This window comes from Oncorhynchus mykiss, chromosome 1 (assembly GCF_057628025.1).
Source record: "Oncorhynchus mykiss isolate SJ-2025 chromosome 1, ASM5762802v1, whole genome shotgun sequence".
In the NCBI taxonomy this organism is placed as follows: Eukaryota; Metazoa; Chordata; class Actinopteri; order Salmoniformes; family Salmonidae; genus Oncorhynchus; species Oncorhynchus mykiss.
In genome coordinates, this window is record NC_143022.1 from 18,079,522 (window position 1) to 18,096,489 (window position 16,968).

At 40.6% G+C, this 16,968-nt stretch overlaps 1 protein-coding gene across 2 annotated transcripts; it reads right to left on the reverse strand.

Moving 5' to 3' along the window:
* Nucleotides 1-562: 562 nt before the first annotated feature.
* LOC110492040 (arrestin domain-containing protein 2) lies at nucleotides 563-10,581 on the reverse strand. 2 transcript variants are annotated; one of them, XM_021566050.3, is made up of 8 exons: nucleotides 10,373-10,581; nucleotides 9,915-10,175; nucleotides 3,631-3,700; nucleotides 3,199-3,449; nucleotides 2,826-3,082; nucleotides 2,480-2,642; nucleotides 2,205-2,359; nucleotides 563-1,907 (listed from the first exon to the last, which is right to left on the reverse strand). In XM_021566050.3, the coding sequence occupies exons 2-8, from the start codon at nucleotides 10,171-10,173 to the stop codon at nucleotides 1,854-1,856; spliced, it is 1,209 nt and encodes a 402-aa protein (XP_021421725.1). In that variant the 5' UTR covers nucleotides 10,174-10,175; nucleotides 10,373-10,581; the 3' UTR covers nucleotides 563-1,853. The 2 variants fall into 2 exon arrangements, with proteins under 2 accessions (XP_021421725.1, XP_036810131.1); XM_036954236.2 differs by lacking the exons at nucleotides 9,915-10,175; nucleotides 10,373-10,581 and adding an exon at nucleotides 4,911-6,070.
* Nucleotides 10,582-16,968: the final 6,387 nt, after the last annotated feature.

Here is a 16,968-nt window from a genome sequence, read left to right on the forward strand (position 1 = left end):
ACAAAGCGAGGTAAATAAAGAAATGGTTTGTCAAAAATCGGTGTGGAAGAACATGACTGGCCTGGACATAGCCCTGAGCTCAACCCCATCAAACACCTTTGAGATTAATTGGAATGCAGACTGTGAGCCAGGACTAATCGCCCAACATCAGTGCCTGACCTCACTAATGCTCATGGCTGAATGGAAGCAAGTCCCCGCAGCAATGTTCCAACATCTAGCAGAAAGCCTTCCCAGAAGAGTGGAGGCTGTTATAGCAGCAAAAAAGGGTGGGGACCAACTCCATATTAATGCCATGATTGTAGAATGAAACGAGCAGGTGCCCATATACTTTTGGGCATGTAGTTTAGGAGACAAATTAAGATATGTTCAGCAAGCAATCATGGGGACACACTGGTTGAATCAACGTTGTTTCCACATAATTTCAATAAAATGTTGTCTATTCCACGTTGGTTTAAGATCTGTGCCCAGTGGGAAGGTTCTCTTTCCTATTTGTCCTTCAAGATAGATGACCGCATGTCACAGAGATCACAATTCCTTGACCGAAAACACAAAAATACAAATATCTGTTTCAGTGTTTTTATTAGAAAAGGGAATTACAAAAACTTTGGCAAGTTCTGTGAATCAACAACGGCGTTTGTATAAAATACATTAAATTTCAGGTGTGTGCTGCACTGCGCATGACACGTAAGCTGCATTGCTGACCTGAAGTCAGTTCTTTAGTACACTTCAAAGTGACATCTCCAACTTAAGGCTTAATGTGACGCTGAACAAACTTTCTGCAGACGTTTACAGACGGTTGGAAAACAAGGCATCTGGATTGAATCAAACACATAAACCACATGGCTCTGATATTTCCCCCTTAGCCATTTCTAAAGCTAATCATTTGAGCTTGCAGCAGCTACAAACACACTTTTCTTCCTCGTGTCACTGTTTCTAAATCAGTCCTAGACTATTTTCTGAGAAAATGTTATGCCCAGGTTTGTGCTATAGAACTAGCTTTTACACAACTCTAACTTTTCTCTTGAATTCTTCCACATGCAAAAAACTCAACCGTTTAGTTTTCATCCATTACTGTCAAATTAAGATTCAGAATACATTGAACATCCCCATACAGAGGACATCTGCTATATCAGAATCTCTCATGGAATCATTTCAGTACATTTTCAGATACTACAGGATTCAAGTTCCCTTTTGCATAGTATTACCCGGCTAAATGCCGAAACCTGCCGACTCAACTCCTCCTCACCAAACAGTCTCAGATAAGTGCTACTTGAATAACAGTAGAATTATTCATCATCATTGAGTCATACTACATGTTACCAGGCAAGGGGGAGTTGGGTATTAAAAGATGAGTTACAGGTGCCTCTTAACACCAAGCCAGCTGATCATTTGCAGATGTTAACTGAAGATATACCATTGCATTCTTTGAGGCATTGTCTGCAACTCCAACTCTCCCTCACAAAAATCAAGTGATCCTCCCCCAATATTTCCCCAAACACAAAACATTTATTGTGTGGGGGTTCATTGATTGGCAGGAGGGGTGACTCGATTTCATCATCCTGAGTCAGAATCACTTGGGAGGACAGGAACCATGGGAGAAGTTATTTCCTTTTCTTGTTGAACTTAACATGTCCCCCTTCCTTTTTTTAAAAAGAACTTCATCCACAAGCAGGTCCTGTCGCCTCCATCTTCTTTTCCAGCCTCTCAGTGGTACTCTAAGTCCCTTCCAACAACAGAAGCCACATCTTTGGACTGAGTCACCAGTTTCGGAGAGTAATCCAGGGGAAGACAAATCTCTTTGCTTCGTTTAATTAAATAAGGTCATCGTGTGACGCTCAAGTGACGCTTATGGTTCAACACGTCATGCAGCGACGTCTCATGTTGAGGGGCTGAGGATTTGGGTCGATCTGCAGGAGCAAAACACAAAGGTTTAAGATTCAATAAGTAGCCTAGCGGTTAAAAGCGTTGGGCCAGTAACCGAAAGGTCGCTGATTCAAATCCCCAAGCTGACGATGGGGAATTTTTTTTAATGTATCTGTCGATGTGTCCTTGAGCAAGGCTAACTGCTTCTGTAAGTCACTCTGGATAAGAGCGCTTGATAAATGACTAAAATGTAAATTGAGTGATAGAAGTGTAGAGAGTTCAGTTAATCAAAGAAGTGCATCCCTATTGTCACGAGAGTATTCCAAGGGGTGCTAGCTCACCTCGCAGTACACCGGAGGAGGTCGGAAGCGGAACTCCTGGACAAAGGCCCTGAGAGGGTGCTCCATAATCCCACTGAGGTCCTCCTCAGGATGGGGGGCCGTAATGTTCCGCTCAGCCTCCTCATCCGTCACCACAGAGCTATAGTCAGGAGGAGCTGTGTGGGGAGGGAAAGAGGGTACAGATGAGTAAACCATTTTTCCTAAGGTAGGAGATTTTCAGGGGGACCTGGCATTGACACCGCTAAGTCTTGTATTACAATGAGACAGACACTTACGCTCAGGCTGCTCGGGGATGGCCATGCGGAGCCATTCCAGGTTAACACTGTACTGGCTGCTGACGCTGGAGGTGCGGCTACCAAAGGGATGGAGGGGGATGGTGCCCATGACCAGGGGCAGCTCTAGACACAGCTTGGAGGTCCCAGGAACATCCACACACACCTAGGTGGTGGAGAGGGGAGAAAGCTTTTAGAACTACAGTAACCAACACGTCAGTAGGGGTAAAACTACTACCGACTGATCTCTAATTAGCCTTTCATTATCAATCGGAGGCATATCCTCAACAAGGAAAATCTAATGAATGTGAATGATGTACTTTTAATTCTGTCTATGGCTTGAACTCACCCTGAGCATGTATTCCACTTTGATGATGCGGCACTGCAGGATGGAGGGCCCGACAGGAGGGATCTTGATGGCACGGCCATGCCAGGTCTCCCTGCGCTGGGCGCCCACCACATCACCACTAAGCGTGGCCACCACCGCTTGCTTCTGCTTCATGGTGCCCCGGGCGATGAACGTCTGCGTCTGTGTGATGTAGGCCTTGGGCACCACAGAGCGTGAGGTGGCATTGTCAAACTCAGCAAATACAGGAATCACCTCACCTGGAAGATGAAGAATAGAGGCTGTGAGGTGAGATTTGGTTCAGTTAAAATGAGTTATTTGCCTTAATGTTCAGTTTTCAGGGCCACTAGGATTAAAAGGTATGATTGGTTCTTACCTGGTGTGTAACCTTTACGATCGATCTTAGCGGTTATTGACACCTGTCCAAAATTGCGGTACCACACCCGTGCCATCTTGTCTTTAGTGCCAGCTTGGGGAGCCAATAAGGCTGGTGTGTTAATGTCAATGGGCTCGATGACTGTGAACTCCTTCTTGATCTTCCTCACTGTAGCCCAGGGCCTATGCAGCTTCACTTTCACCCAGTAACGGATGCTGCCATGCTTGCCTTCGAAGGATGTCACCAGTGTCCTGTTGAGGCAAAAAAAAAAGAAGAGTTTAAATAAATAAACACAGATTGATTAGACATTAGTTGTTCTTTAATAAGATGCAAGGATTTCATAGGTCCAAATCAAATGCAAATTAACATTTGCCTCCAGTGCATTACTGTATAATAATTCCAAAACCATTAATTCCAGAAAGGGATACTTACTCTTCAGGCAACTGGAAACTAAATGGGAATTCATGTCTTCCAGCAGAGAGGAGGGTGTGCTCGCCATTATCTGATGAAAAATGAATAAAATAAGCATTCATTATTTGAAACCACTTCTGATCCACATTGATTACTGAATGAGGGCCTTTTGCTTTCCAACGCAATGTACTAACTAAAATACATACAGGAGAAATCACTGAGTTTCTTTATTACAATGAACTGCAAATGCAGTTTTCCCTTTTCTCCTTAAACACAAAAGCACCATCACATGCCCTCTATACTGCTGGGTGCTCTTGAATGGGGATTTGCAGTCCCTTGTTTTTATATATATTATCAAATTTAGGGCTGCATTCAGACAGAGTAAATTCTTAGAGTGAATCCAAACTCAATCTAATATGCATAATACTTTCAAATCCTTTGACAGGGTCAAGTACTTTACTTTTACTTAAGTAGCGGTTTTGGGGTTGTTTTTTTGTACTTCACTACATTCCTAAAAAATATGTACTTTTTACTCCATACATTTTTCCTGACACCCAAAAGTACTAGTTACATTTTGAATGCTTAGCAGGACAGGAAAAGGGTTCAATTCACACGCTTATTAAGAGAACATCAATGGTCATCCCTACTGCCTCTGATCTGGCAGATTCACTAAATACGAATGCTTTGACAGTAAATGATGTCTGAGTGTTTAGTGACCATGGCTATCCGTAAATACTTTTTAAATGTAAAAAAAAAATAATAATAATTTGAAAATAAATTGTGCAGTCTGGTTTGCTTAATATAAGGATATTTTAAATGATTCGTACTTTTACTTTTGATACTTAAAAATATTTAAAACCAAATACTTCAAGACTGTTACTCAAGTAGTATTTTACTGGGTGACTGTTACTGGAGTCATTTTCTATTAAAAGGTATCTTTACTTCTACTCAAGTATGAGCATTTTGTGCTTTTTCCACCACTGAGTGCTTAAATTTTAATGAAAACAATTATTTTTCCATGCTGCAAATTTAAACGTTAAAAATAAAATGTGTATATTTCACCTTTAACCAGGTAGGCCAGTTGAGAATTTACCATTGAGAACACCCGAATATGAAAATGATTACAGAATAACTAAGAAAAAAACAAACCTTCCCATGAGAGAAACCCTACACAAAACCCAGTTATGTACAATGAAAATACTTCTCTCGAGTAAAATTTGCCCAAGTGGTTTTGCCCAATGAGTTGCATAGCATGGAACACTTCATTGCTTTCATTCACTGATAGAGAGTGAATGACTAACCTGCTTGCAGAAGAACTTCTCTCCTGTTGAGATACTCCACTTCGTCGCTGTAGTTTTGAGTATAGGCAGTACTGGACCCAGCCGAACGAGATTCGGTCCAATGCACTTTCGCAAAACCTTCTGCGTGCAACTTCAACGACTGCACTTTACTTTCACCTGAAAGGTTCAAAACAACTTTTCCAGACACCACGTCCCCACTGCTGAAAACTGGAGGGGAATCGATTTCTGGAGAGTCGAAGACGATGTACAACCTTTTCAATTTGTCGAAAATCATCGTGAGGGTTGTTAGTTCCAAACAGTATACTTATGTTAAAATGTTATTGTTCCTTGTTCAAGTTGTCAAATAACGTTTTGGTACTATCTTAATATTATTGTCGCTACACTTGCAAAACAAAACTGATTAAGTAGTCGCGGCCACAGCTCCCTTTTGCGCGATGTGGGCTGTCCTAATATATTATGTAAGGCCGCATAGAGGGTAACGGGCTAATAAACATCTTTCCTGGGTGTGGAGCGCTAGAGCAAACGGGGAAAACCGTGACTGGTGATTGATGGTTACAGGTTCTTAGACGAAAACAGGCTTACTGAGCATGCCCGAAGGCTGCAAAGATCCTCCCATTTGACAAAATAGTTTCACATTGCATAATAGTAAAAAGGGTATTTCAGCTTTTGCTCATGCCCATTTTTTTGTATTCTGTACATGTGGTCTATGCATTAATTTCTAGAAAGGGAACAATGCGCAACTTGCCAAATATATATTTTTAAAGTCTGTAAATTCCTATAATGAATTATATTTTCATTGTTATTATTAATTAATGCACTGCATTGTTAGGGTTCATCTTCATGCACTTTCTCCTTATTCTTACTTTTTCTTGAAGTGGTATCCTATATGAAATGGCAAAAAATTCAATGTTATGACCAAATCAAATGTTTTCGTCACATACCAAGTTTACAGCTGGTATAAACGGTGCAGCAAAATGCACACAAGCATACCACTTCAAGAAACAGTAAGAATAAGGGGAAAGTGCATGAAGATGAATGGTACATTTTAAACAAATATTTTATACACATACACAGAACATATATTGAAGAACAATTAGTTACATGACCTCTAGATTGCAAAATCGGGTAACATCTTGTCCCAAAAAAACAGTTGTTTACCTTTGTTTCCTGAAGCATGCAGGGTTATATACTGCCACCTTGTGGTGTGAACATGACACATGAAACAGCAGGGTTTCCCAAACTCAGTCCTGGGGTCCCCCTGGGTGCACGTTTTGGTTCTTGCCCTAGGGCTACACAGCTGATTCAAATAATCAAAACTTGATGGTGAGATGGTTATTAGAATCAGATGTGTAATGCTAGGGCAAAAACCAAAACATGCACTCAGGACCTGTACAGTACAACTTTATGATACCCCCGCCTCCTGGTGGCTATATGAGTTTTAATTTTTTTTTAAGTGTCAGTCACGTAGGCCTCACTGTCTCTAATCAACTTTAGTCAGCTCTGACCATAGACTTCCTATAGTGGCTGGGCAGATGAGATAAAAACACATACACAAGCATGATTTTGGATTTATACAGCCACGTAGTATCAAATAATCAATGGTATGCAGACAAACTAACAAGTTAATGCAGTGTAAATATTTGTGTTCAGATTGTACAGAAGGCCATAGCTACATGTTCAACAGTCTGGCTTGAATTTCTAAATATACGAAGGTGCACAAACAGCAGGACTTAATATTTAGCAAATTAAGCCAGAGTTTATTCAAGCTAAAAAATTAAAAAAAGTTTATTGCTATGAACACAGTATCCCTATCAATCAGACAACCAAAGACAGTTGTAGTATCAGTACCACTATGAAGTTTCTCAAAACCAGATCAACCAAACTAAAGCATTGATCAAAGCTTCATGTCTTGACAGGAGCAAAACTATTTTGCAAATCAATCTGACCGCGGGAAAAAAGTTTATATGATATATGAAATAATACAGTATGTCCACAGAATGTTTGCCCCGGAAAGTTGTAGTCCTTTGAAGGTTATAAAATGGCCTAACCATAAAAATAAAAATAAAAAAAATTCCTAATGAAATATCACTTCATAAGCTATTTTACCAATAGATTTAGCATGATTAAAGTTTACTTTTATACATGTCTGAACACTGAAGTCCTACTACAGTGTATTGGAAAGTATTCAGACCCCTTGACCTTTTCCACTTTGTTACATTACAGCATACCACCATAAATCTACACACAATAATAACAAAGCAAAAAAACAGATTTGGAAATTTTAGCAAATTTATACAAAAAATTACCTGAAATATCAGATTGACATAAGTGTTCAGACCCTTTACTCAGTACTTTGTTGAAGCACCTTTGGCAGCGATTACAGCCTCGAGTCTTCTTGGGTATGAAGCTACAAGCTTGGCACACCTGTATTTGAGGAGTTTCTCCCATTCTTCTCTGCAGATCCTCTCAAGCTCTGTCAGGTTGGATGGGGAGCGTCGCTGCACAGCTATTTTCAGGTCTCTCCAGAGATGTTCGAACAGGTACAAATTCAGGCTCTGGCTGGGCCACTCAAGGACATTCAGAAACTCATCCCGAAGCCACTCCTGTGTTGTCTTGTCTGTATGCTTAGGGTCTTTGCATTGTTGGAAGGTGAACCACCTTCCCAGTCTGAGGTCCTGAGCACTATGGTGCAGGTTTTCATCAAGGATCTCTCTGTACTTTGCTCTGTTCATCTTTCCCTTGATCCTGACTAGTCTCCCAGTCCATGGCGCTGAAAAACATCCCCACAGCATGATGATGCCACCACCATGCTTTTGGGAGTCCTTTAGGTGCCTTTTGGCAAACTGAAAGCAGGCAGTCATGTGCCATTAAGAATGATGAAGGCCACTGTGTTCATGGGGACCTTCAATGCTGCAGATATTCTTTGTTACCCTTTTCCAGCTCGTTGGAACTCTACAGACTATTCTTTCAAATCTAATGTTATTTGTCACATGCGCTGAATACTTTACAGTGAAATGCTTACTTACAAGCCCTTAACCAACAATGCAATTAAGAAAATATTTACTAAATAAACTACATTAAAAAAATTATAATAAAAAAAAATAACAATGAGGCTATACAGGGGGTACTGGTACAGAGTCAATGTGCGGGGGGTACAGGTTAGTCGAGGTAATTTGTACATGTAGGTAGGGGTAAAGTGACTATACATAGATAATAAACAGCAAGTAGTGGCAGTGTAAAATCAAAAGGGGGAGGGGGAGGTCACTGCAAATAGTCTGGGTGGCCATTAATTGTTCAGAGGTTTTATGGCTTGGAGGGGTAAAAGCTGTTAAGGAGCCTTTTGGTCCTAGACTTGGCGCTCCGGTACCGCTTGCCGTGCGGTACCCGAGAGAACAGTCTATGACTTGGTTGACTGGAGTTTCTCTGACACTGCCTAGTATATAGGTCCTGGACCTCATGGCATGGTTTTTGTTCTAACATGCACTGTCAACTGTGGGACCTTATATAGACAAGTGTGTGCCTTTCCAAATCATATCCAATCAATTGAATTTACCACAGTTGTAGAAACATCAAGGATGATCAATGGAAACAGGCTGCACCGGAGCTCAATTTCGAGTCTCATAGCAAAGGGTCTGAATACCTATGTAAATAAGGTATCTTTTTTTATATACATTTAAAAACCTGTTTTCACTTTGTCATTGAGGTATTGTGTGTAGATTTATAAGGATTTTTTATTTAATCCATTTTAGCATAAGGTTGACAAAATGTGAAAAAGGGGAAGGGGTCTGAATACATTCCAAATGCACTGTATTAGTCAGGTAAAGGATTTTTAGGGGGTGTATTTCAACAGATTTCTGTAGAGGCTGTTTACCTAGCTGGGACTCCAGATACAATCTATCAGTTAATTGTTTTTCTATTCATGGAGATCTTCTTTATTTGAAATAACAAACAAAGCCTAATCAAAGTCAGTAATGTAACTTACCTACACATTAAATCTTGAGTACTTTTGGAGGTTCTCTGGAATAACAAAAACCTTGCTTGACAAGTTTGCATGCAAAGAAATGAGGACTTAATTAATGTGCAGTATAGTGAAGATGAAGGGTTGGGGGGTGTCCTGTCCCTCAAGCTCCCATGTGTTGTTTTCCCTGTTGCCTGAGAGACAGAGGCACTATTTTTTTTAAACCCCCAGCCCTTTTCAGACAAGCAACTGCCTCTGCCTCTTATTGGGCGTCTCCACTCGCACTTCCTTTTACAGAAGTTTATTCTTTCCAAAAGCACTATTCACAGTTGTCTATCAGTCATAATGAAATAACATATAAAACCCCTAAATCAAGACTGTAAATTGCCATGACTTCCCAGTAACAGGAGTGCTCTATTTATTTACCCTGCAGTCTGATGTCCTACACTCAGAGAGAAAAAAGGGGGGGGGGGGGGAGTGCTATTTAGAACCTACAAGGGTTTTTCAGCTGTCCCCATAGGATAACCCTTTGAAGTACCCTTTTTGGTTCCAGGTAGAACCCTTTCCACAGAGGGTTCTACCTGAAATCAAAAAGGGTTCCACTATGGAGACAGCCAAAGAACCCTGTTGGAACCCTTTTTTCTAAGAGTAAATCCAATTCCTATAAGCATGTTGGTGCTACACGTGAGCTTCACTCACACACAACCAAATTTAAAATATTTTAGTTCATAATGTAAAATATTCTCCAGAGTTTCGTGCCTCTAAGAATGTAATTTTCTAATAGGTGTGCATTTTTTTTTCCGGGGGCCATAAGTAGGGCATGTGTCTTTACTGTGTCCTCCAGTAGGCTTGGTGAAATCCAAGATGCACTAGGCTACTTTTAGAGATAGCTTTTTAAAACACGCAAACAATTAGTCCCATTCATTGGCTCAAAATTAAAAGGAAATCAATATATGCTACACCTTAGAAATAGTTTAACATTGTTGAGAAATAACAAAACAGTTGAACAATGACCAGAGTGCTTTTTCCATGAGAAGACTACTTACCTCGGATGAGATGTTGCCTCTTCCTGAAGTAACTGATCTTGGAGGTGTAGTCGTTGTAAACGGCATTCATGCCTCCACTGCGATTCTCAAGCCAGTGGGCAGTGGCAACCCCTCTTCCAAGGACCTTCATGGAGTCCACTTTCGTATCCCTGTTGAGCTCCAAAACGACCTTTCCGGACAGTATCTCGCTGCTGGCATACACAGCATCGCCCGGTCCGTCGAACTCCAGCTTAAAACTTTTGATAGTATTGAAAGTCATTCCTTGGAGGGGAAAATAAAGATTTTTTTACCACAAGAAAATGTAGCCTGAGACATAAATAACTGAAGGAGCCGAGAATCGTCAATCACACGATTCTAAAACTCAATATATATACACTAAATTAAATTACACTGTTTTTCAATAAAATCTTTCACACCAGCTGATCAAAAGTCTGTCAAAGAACGCAAACCAAACCTACCTTTAAAAAAATGGGAGATGGTGAATTCGAGGTGTCAGGCTGTCTTCGCTGACTGTTATATTTATATTGTACAATGTTTCTACCACATAATTTCGACGCACAGATAGGGCAGGTTCCGTTTACACGCCAATTAGAATAAAGCACATTTGAGTCACGTCGCCCATTCTTGGCGACGAACGTGGACAGAAAGCGACAACTGCAGAGATATTAGAGAAAGGATGAGATAGGAATCCCATTGGCAATGGATGGAACAACGAACAATTCCTCATCAGCAGACAGCCAACCAATCGCGTTCACGTTGTCATGTTGCGTCACGCAGTTGATAAGTTAATCGTCACGCAACCCTTTCTCAAAGTCATGGTATGAGTCGAGAAACCTGCCTATTTTCGTCAAAAGTACGTAATATCACGATTCCAATGCTATACGATATTAGAGAACAAGTTAATTATCTCACATCTCGGATGTGCAATGGTGTACTTTTTGTTTACGAAATTCATGCTAATGTTGTTGTTTTTTAGCTCGGGCCCAATTGACTTCCATTCAATCCATGAAGGAGAGCTCTTCTTGTCCCACAAATGCACCGTGCGCCCCATTGACAAAGCAACGTACACAATGAGAGGTACAACAATTCAAATGGAGTTTCCTATCTCCTCAAAAGTATCTGACTACTTTTTTCAGTACGTGCTTGAAATGTAATTGGTTTACGAGATGATTCGCTCATAGATTGCTGTCCAATCCTGCCCTCCCTCATACATGAGTGCACAAATTTATGTCTCATGTGCAATACGCATCAACCGTATAAGAAAATAGATAATGCATTGGATGCATAAGATATCATGGAATAAATCAAATCAAATATTCATATGTAATAGGTTTAGGTATTAATTTATGAAAATCTAGATTAAAATGGGAGAATATTCTCCCATCGGCCCTTTTGACCTCTTACTTTTTCCGCAGCAACCAGTGATCCTGGTCAACAGAATCAATCAAACAGTATAGCTTCCGTCTCTCTCCTCGCCCCAATCTGGGCTCGAACCAAGGACCCTCTGCACACATCAACCATAGTCACTCACGAAGCAGAGCAAGGGGAACAACTACTTCTAGGTCTCAGAGCGAGTGACGCCACCGACTGAAACACTATTAGCGTGCACCACCGCTAACTAGCTAGCCATTTCACATAGATTTTTCTGACTAGTACAAAAAAGTTACTATATAAATGTCCACCTTAAAAAATACATGTAAATTGATAACATCTGATATGTGTTGATGAATTAATGAACTTGGCTATGTTTCCCTTCATGATAACTGGGTCATTGTCCTTTCAGGTGTGTGAAATCAGGTTTGGCATATTTAAGTCTAACCACCCACTCACGGTTTTGCTCAACAAAGCAGCTCCCAAACATGGCAATCTACAGCTTGGGTTCAAGGTTATGTTGCTGTTTCGTCATTCTCCTATTTTGTTTTTACACATATCATACTTAGTCAGGTGTAAAAAAAAAAAGGGAGTAAATCCAAGAACTAAACCTGTCATTGCCCAAACAGACACTAACCTTAGCAACACACTTATTGAATACCACATCATGTCTCATAATACCCATAAAACCTAGCATTAAAACTCAGAAATGGTTCCAATCCTTTTTTCCACCATACATTTTTCTGTAGGGGATTTTAGAACTACAGTGGGGCAAAAAAGTATTTAGTCAGCCACCAATTGTGCAAGTTCTCCCACTTAAAAAGATGAGAGAGGCCTGTAATTTTCATCATAGGTACACTTCAACTATGACAGACAAAATGAGAAGAAAAAAATCCAGAAAATCACATTGTAGCATTTTTAATGAATTTATTTGCAAATGATGGTGGAAAAATAAGTACACTGCTCAAAAAAATAAAGGGAACACTAAAATAACACATCCTAGATCTGAATGAATGAAATATTCTAATTGAATACTTTTTTCTTTACATAGTTGAATGTGCTGACAACAAAATCACACATAAATAATCAATGGAAATCAAATGTATCAACCCATGGAGGTCTGGATTTGGAGTCACACTCAAAATTAAAGTGGAAAACCACGCTACAGGCTGATCCAACTTTGATGTAATGTCCTTAAAACAAGTCAAAATGAGGCTCAGTAGTGTGTGTGGCCTCCACGTGCCTGTATGACCTCCCTACAATGCCTGGGCATGCTCCTGACAGGTACCAGGATCTCCAGAATATCGCTCCGGAGGTGGTAAGTGGGGTTCTCGGGGAACCGGGTTAGGCTGTACCAACTCACCACAAAGGAAACATTTTCTGAGAGGTTGGGGTCTCTCGGGGATGGCAGACAGTCTATGAGTTAACTCCTTAATAACCTCCATAGTAGCCTTAAACCATTGGTCGTGGCGCTCTGTCAGAGAACGAAGCACTTCCAGGAGGTCCTGTAACAGCTCCTCATGTCTCCCAATGGTGGCTCCCTGCAGGGAGACAAGTCTGCTGGGTCTGTCATGGCTAGTTCATACTATCATGACACAAGGCGAGACCTAGACGCAGACACAGGAGGCAGATGGTTGGAGTTTAAGATTTTTAATAATCCAAAAGGAGTATGCGGAGCAATGGTCGTGGACAGGCAAAAGGCCAAAACCAGTTCAGAGTCCAGGAGGTACAGAGTCGCAGACAGGCTCGAGGTCAAGGCAGGCAGAATGGTCAGGCAGGCAGGTACAGAGTCCAGAAACAGGCAAGGGTCAAAACCGGGAAGATTAGAAAAGGAGAATAGCAAAGGCAGGAAAATGGGAAAAAACGCTGGTTGACTTGGGAACATACAAGACGAACTAGCACAGAGAGACAGGAAACACAGGGATAAATACACTGGGGAAAACAAGCGACATCTGGAGGGGGTGGAGACAATAACAAGAACAGGTGAACAGATCAGGGTGTGACAGCGTGAATTGGACCATTTTCCTGTCCTACTAAGCATTCAAAATGTTCAGAGTACCTTTGGGTGTCAGGGAAAATGTATGGAGTAAAAAGTACATCATTTTATTTAGGAATGTAGTGAAGTAAAAGTAAACGTTGTCAAAAATATGAATAGTAAAGTACAGTTACCCCAAAAAACGACTTAAGTTGTACTTTAAAGTATTTTTACTTAAGTATTTTACACCACTGGCTAAATGTGGACAGTTCTAACATCTTCAATATGCGCCTCTGAATTCGATAAGAGAGATGCATGCAGTTCCGTTCCCGATGTGCCTGTCTTCATTCACTTAGCCTATTTCTTAGCTGAAATGCCTGTGAGATGGACCTGATCACGTGAAAGGCATTGGCTACATCTGAGAGAGCCATGTGAGTGAGAAGTGCTTCAGAGCGCTGCAGCCGGGAGAAGGGAATTATAATTCACCTTGTTATATTCAGCCCAAGAGCACAACGGCCACTTTGGCCACAAAAGGCATGGTTTTTTGGGGGCATTACGGCCACACAAGGGTGATGCCGCCGGGAAATTTGATGCCTGGTGAGAATATTACCAAGTGCTTGTCAAATTTGTGAATGAGAGACCAATGAAGTGTGTGCAGCTTGTGACCTTTTTCAAATCATCATTAGAGTCCCATCATGTAGCCGTAGAATGTATTAAACATCAAAACATATAGCCCAACGACGTTTGTATCACAACTACAGTAGCATAAATAACTAACGTTAGTGAGCTAGCTAAAGTTAGCCACCTAGCTACAATTTGTAACATATCATGCGTTTTTTAAATTCGTAACATAAATACGAATTCTAATCCGTAACATATCATAAGAAATGGGTGATGGACATTCACAAATGAATACATAGTGTAACGACCCTGGGTTTATAAGCGCGGAAATCGACTCTAATACAAAATGCTCAGATATCAGGTTGTTTAGGGGGCAGGTGCTCAAAATTATTGGATACTGTGTTGATAGGTCACGATGTTCGAATGAGATTTACATGGTTTTTCAAAACGTCATGCTAGGGTAAATCTACACGAAACACAGCCCTTATTTTAAGTGTTTCTAAAATCCCCTATGGGAAAAATGAATGGTGGAAAACTATTGGAACCATTTCCCTGTTTGACTGCTAGATTTTACGAGTATTATGACACCCGCACTGTGGGGTTCTATAGGGCAGACTGGGAAAAGACACAACCGGTCTCACAAGGTCCGTACATGGAAGATCACAGGCACAACCAATGCAAGGGGTGTGGGGTAGCGAAGTTGACGAAGACATGCGGCCAGTGGGATCCGAACAACAATGACAACAAATGTATACAAAAAAACAATTGGGGGGGATTTATACCACCACCCAAAAGGGCACTTAGGAGACTGTTAGTGCAAAGGGACATGTGCTCAGCCCTGTCTGTGCACGTGTCTGTCGAAGCAGTATGTCAGACTAACTTTCGCATATAGGTGGTTAAACACAAACCAGGGCCTCTGTATAAGGCATCTGGATAATGTAAGCCAGCTACAGATTGCTGCGAGTAAATAAATAAATATATATTGTTACCTTTATTTATTGTTACCTTTTGGTCCCATTGAGACCAAGGTATCTTTCACAAGGGAGCCCTGCATTTTACAATTTCACATATTTTACAAAATATAAAATACCAGAGAATAGAAAATTACAGGCACCCTCAAGAAAAACAATCACATTCCTCAACAGAGGTTCTCAATTTGCATTGGTAAAGGAAGAATGTGTTTTGCTTTTGCCATAGGCCTACTCACCTTAATAGGCCTACTCACCTTAATAGGACTACTCACACTAATTATTCGAATTCCATGTAATGTTACTCACAATTCTACTTTGTCTACATTGGAAACTGTGGCTGTTGGTACGGGTAAATGTATAAAACATTGTAAGACTGAGCATGTCATGACCCCCTTATAACTGTAGTATAATCAGGCACAGTGGGTCATAATACCCATAAAATGTAGGTAAAACACACATAAAACTAGGGATCAAACACAGAAATGGTTGTAATCGCTTTTTCACATTGTGAATTTTACAAACATTTCAAACTAAGTCTGTGTTTGGTGTTGGGCTGTGGTGGGAATGACATTTTGTCAGCCGGTGAATGTCGAGCAAATTACTGCTGGTCTCATGGTAGTTGACCCGGTAATTAGCATAAACAGGTTAAGCATCTTCTGACTTCCATGCATAGCCTACAAGCCACTGATGCAAACCTTTTGGAACATCAACATTTGAAAAAGTCTAATAAATCAATCTAATATTGCCTACACCATCACAATAAATCCATGATCTATTTTAGACATTGTCTAAAGAAACATGATATGAAGGAAATGTAGTCTATTTCAGAAGAACATAATAGCATAGTCTGAGTTATTTTTGGCCTGATATGGCTATGCCATATGGTTGTGGGCTACACTAGTTAATTTAGTCTACAAGATTTGCTTAGAATTGTGTGGCATTATTTCATAGTATGAAGAAATCAATTGAACATAGCTTAATAAAATAGAAAGGATATTTACTCCAAATGATTTGAAAGGAAGTGCGCACATGCAGCAATTCTGTGTTGAGCGGTTAACAAAGAAACTGGTCCTCCTATATGCCTAATTATAGCTAGGCTAGGGGTTAGGGTTAAGGTTAGGGTTAGATGAAGGGTTAGGTAAAATGGTTAGGGTAAGGGGAAGGGTTAGCTTACCAACATAGGAGCCAAGCTGACTCCAGAGGAGGAGGAGGTGATCAACAAGAAGAGGTTGAAGAAGATTCAGAATTTGCTAAGCAGTTGCAAAGTAGCTAAAAAGTAGTAAGTAGTTGCTAATTAGCTAAAATGCTAAAGTTGTCCATGATGGGATTTGAACACACACCCTTTGGATGGCTAGATGTTTGCATTATACACCCACCTATCCACCCTGACCAACCACCCTCCTTTAATTTTCCCCTTAAGTAACCATCTGCCTTATGTAACCATACCAAAAGTAACATATCATAATGAATAGAGTGTCTCGGATTTACATAAAGAATAATATGAAATGCTTTGAGAACAGATTTCCCTGAAAGGACTGTGTAAGGCCCTGTGCTTTGATGTTTCACATTGGACCTGAGTGGGTCAATGTCTTTATCTTATTGTGTCAGTGAAAGGATCAGGCTTCTTGCACACTTCCTCTCGAGACATGCAAGTCACTTTAGGTGACATCACAGCCAACACACCAAAAGATTAGCCCGGTCCCGGTATACAAGAGGAGTAGGTCCCAGGTATAAGTACTGTGTATAGCCAACTCCTATTGTTGCTGTCATGCCTAAGACTTGTATGGTATGACAGATCTGGGAACAAGTTACCAAAAGTGACCCATGGCCTTTTATTTCCACATTTATTGGATCATGTGTAGGCAGTCAAATGTACATGTTTAGTCAATAGAGGTAAGCAGTTGCTCCATATCACCTGGCCATTTGCTCAATAAACAAACAGAGCATTGAATAAAGCATATATTTCAGAGGAGTAGGCCTATCTCTTCAAAAAAAAGTTAGCAATTGTTTTGCACCAGAGGTTTTCCCTTGCATATCCCCAAAATGTCCCTTAAATATATAGAGTAAATGCTTTATTTGTGAAAGCAAGTTTTGATAAGGCAGCTCTTTGGTCTCT

What these genes read in the sequence shown, in the direction of transcription:
- LOC110492040 (XM_036954236.2), bottom strand. Translation starts at nt 5,184, where the DNA reads ATGATTTTCGACAAATTGAAAAGGTTGTACATCGTCTTCGACTCTCCA. An exon ending in AGAAGTTCTTCTGCAAGCAG is followed by an intron (nt 3,701 to 4,910) that starts GTTAGTCATTCA and finishes ATTTTTCATCAG; the next exon opens with ATAATGGCGAGCACACCCTC. An exon ending in AAGTGGAATACATGCTCAGG is followed by an intron (nt 2,643 to 2,825) that starts GTGAGTTCAAGC and finishes TCCACCACCTAG; the next exon opens with GTGTGTGTGGATGTTCCTGG.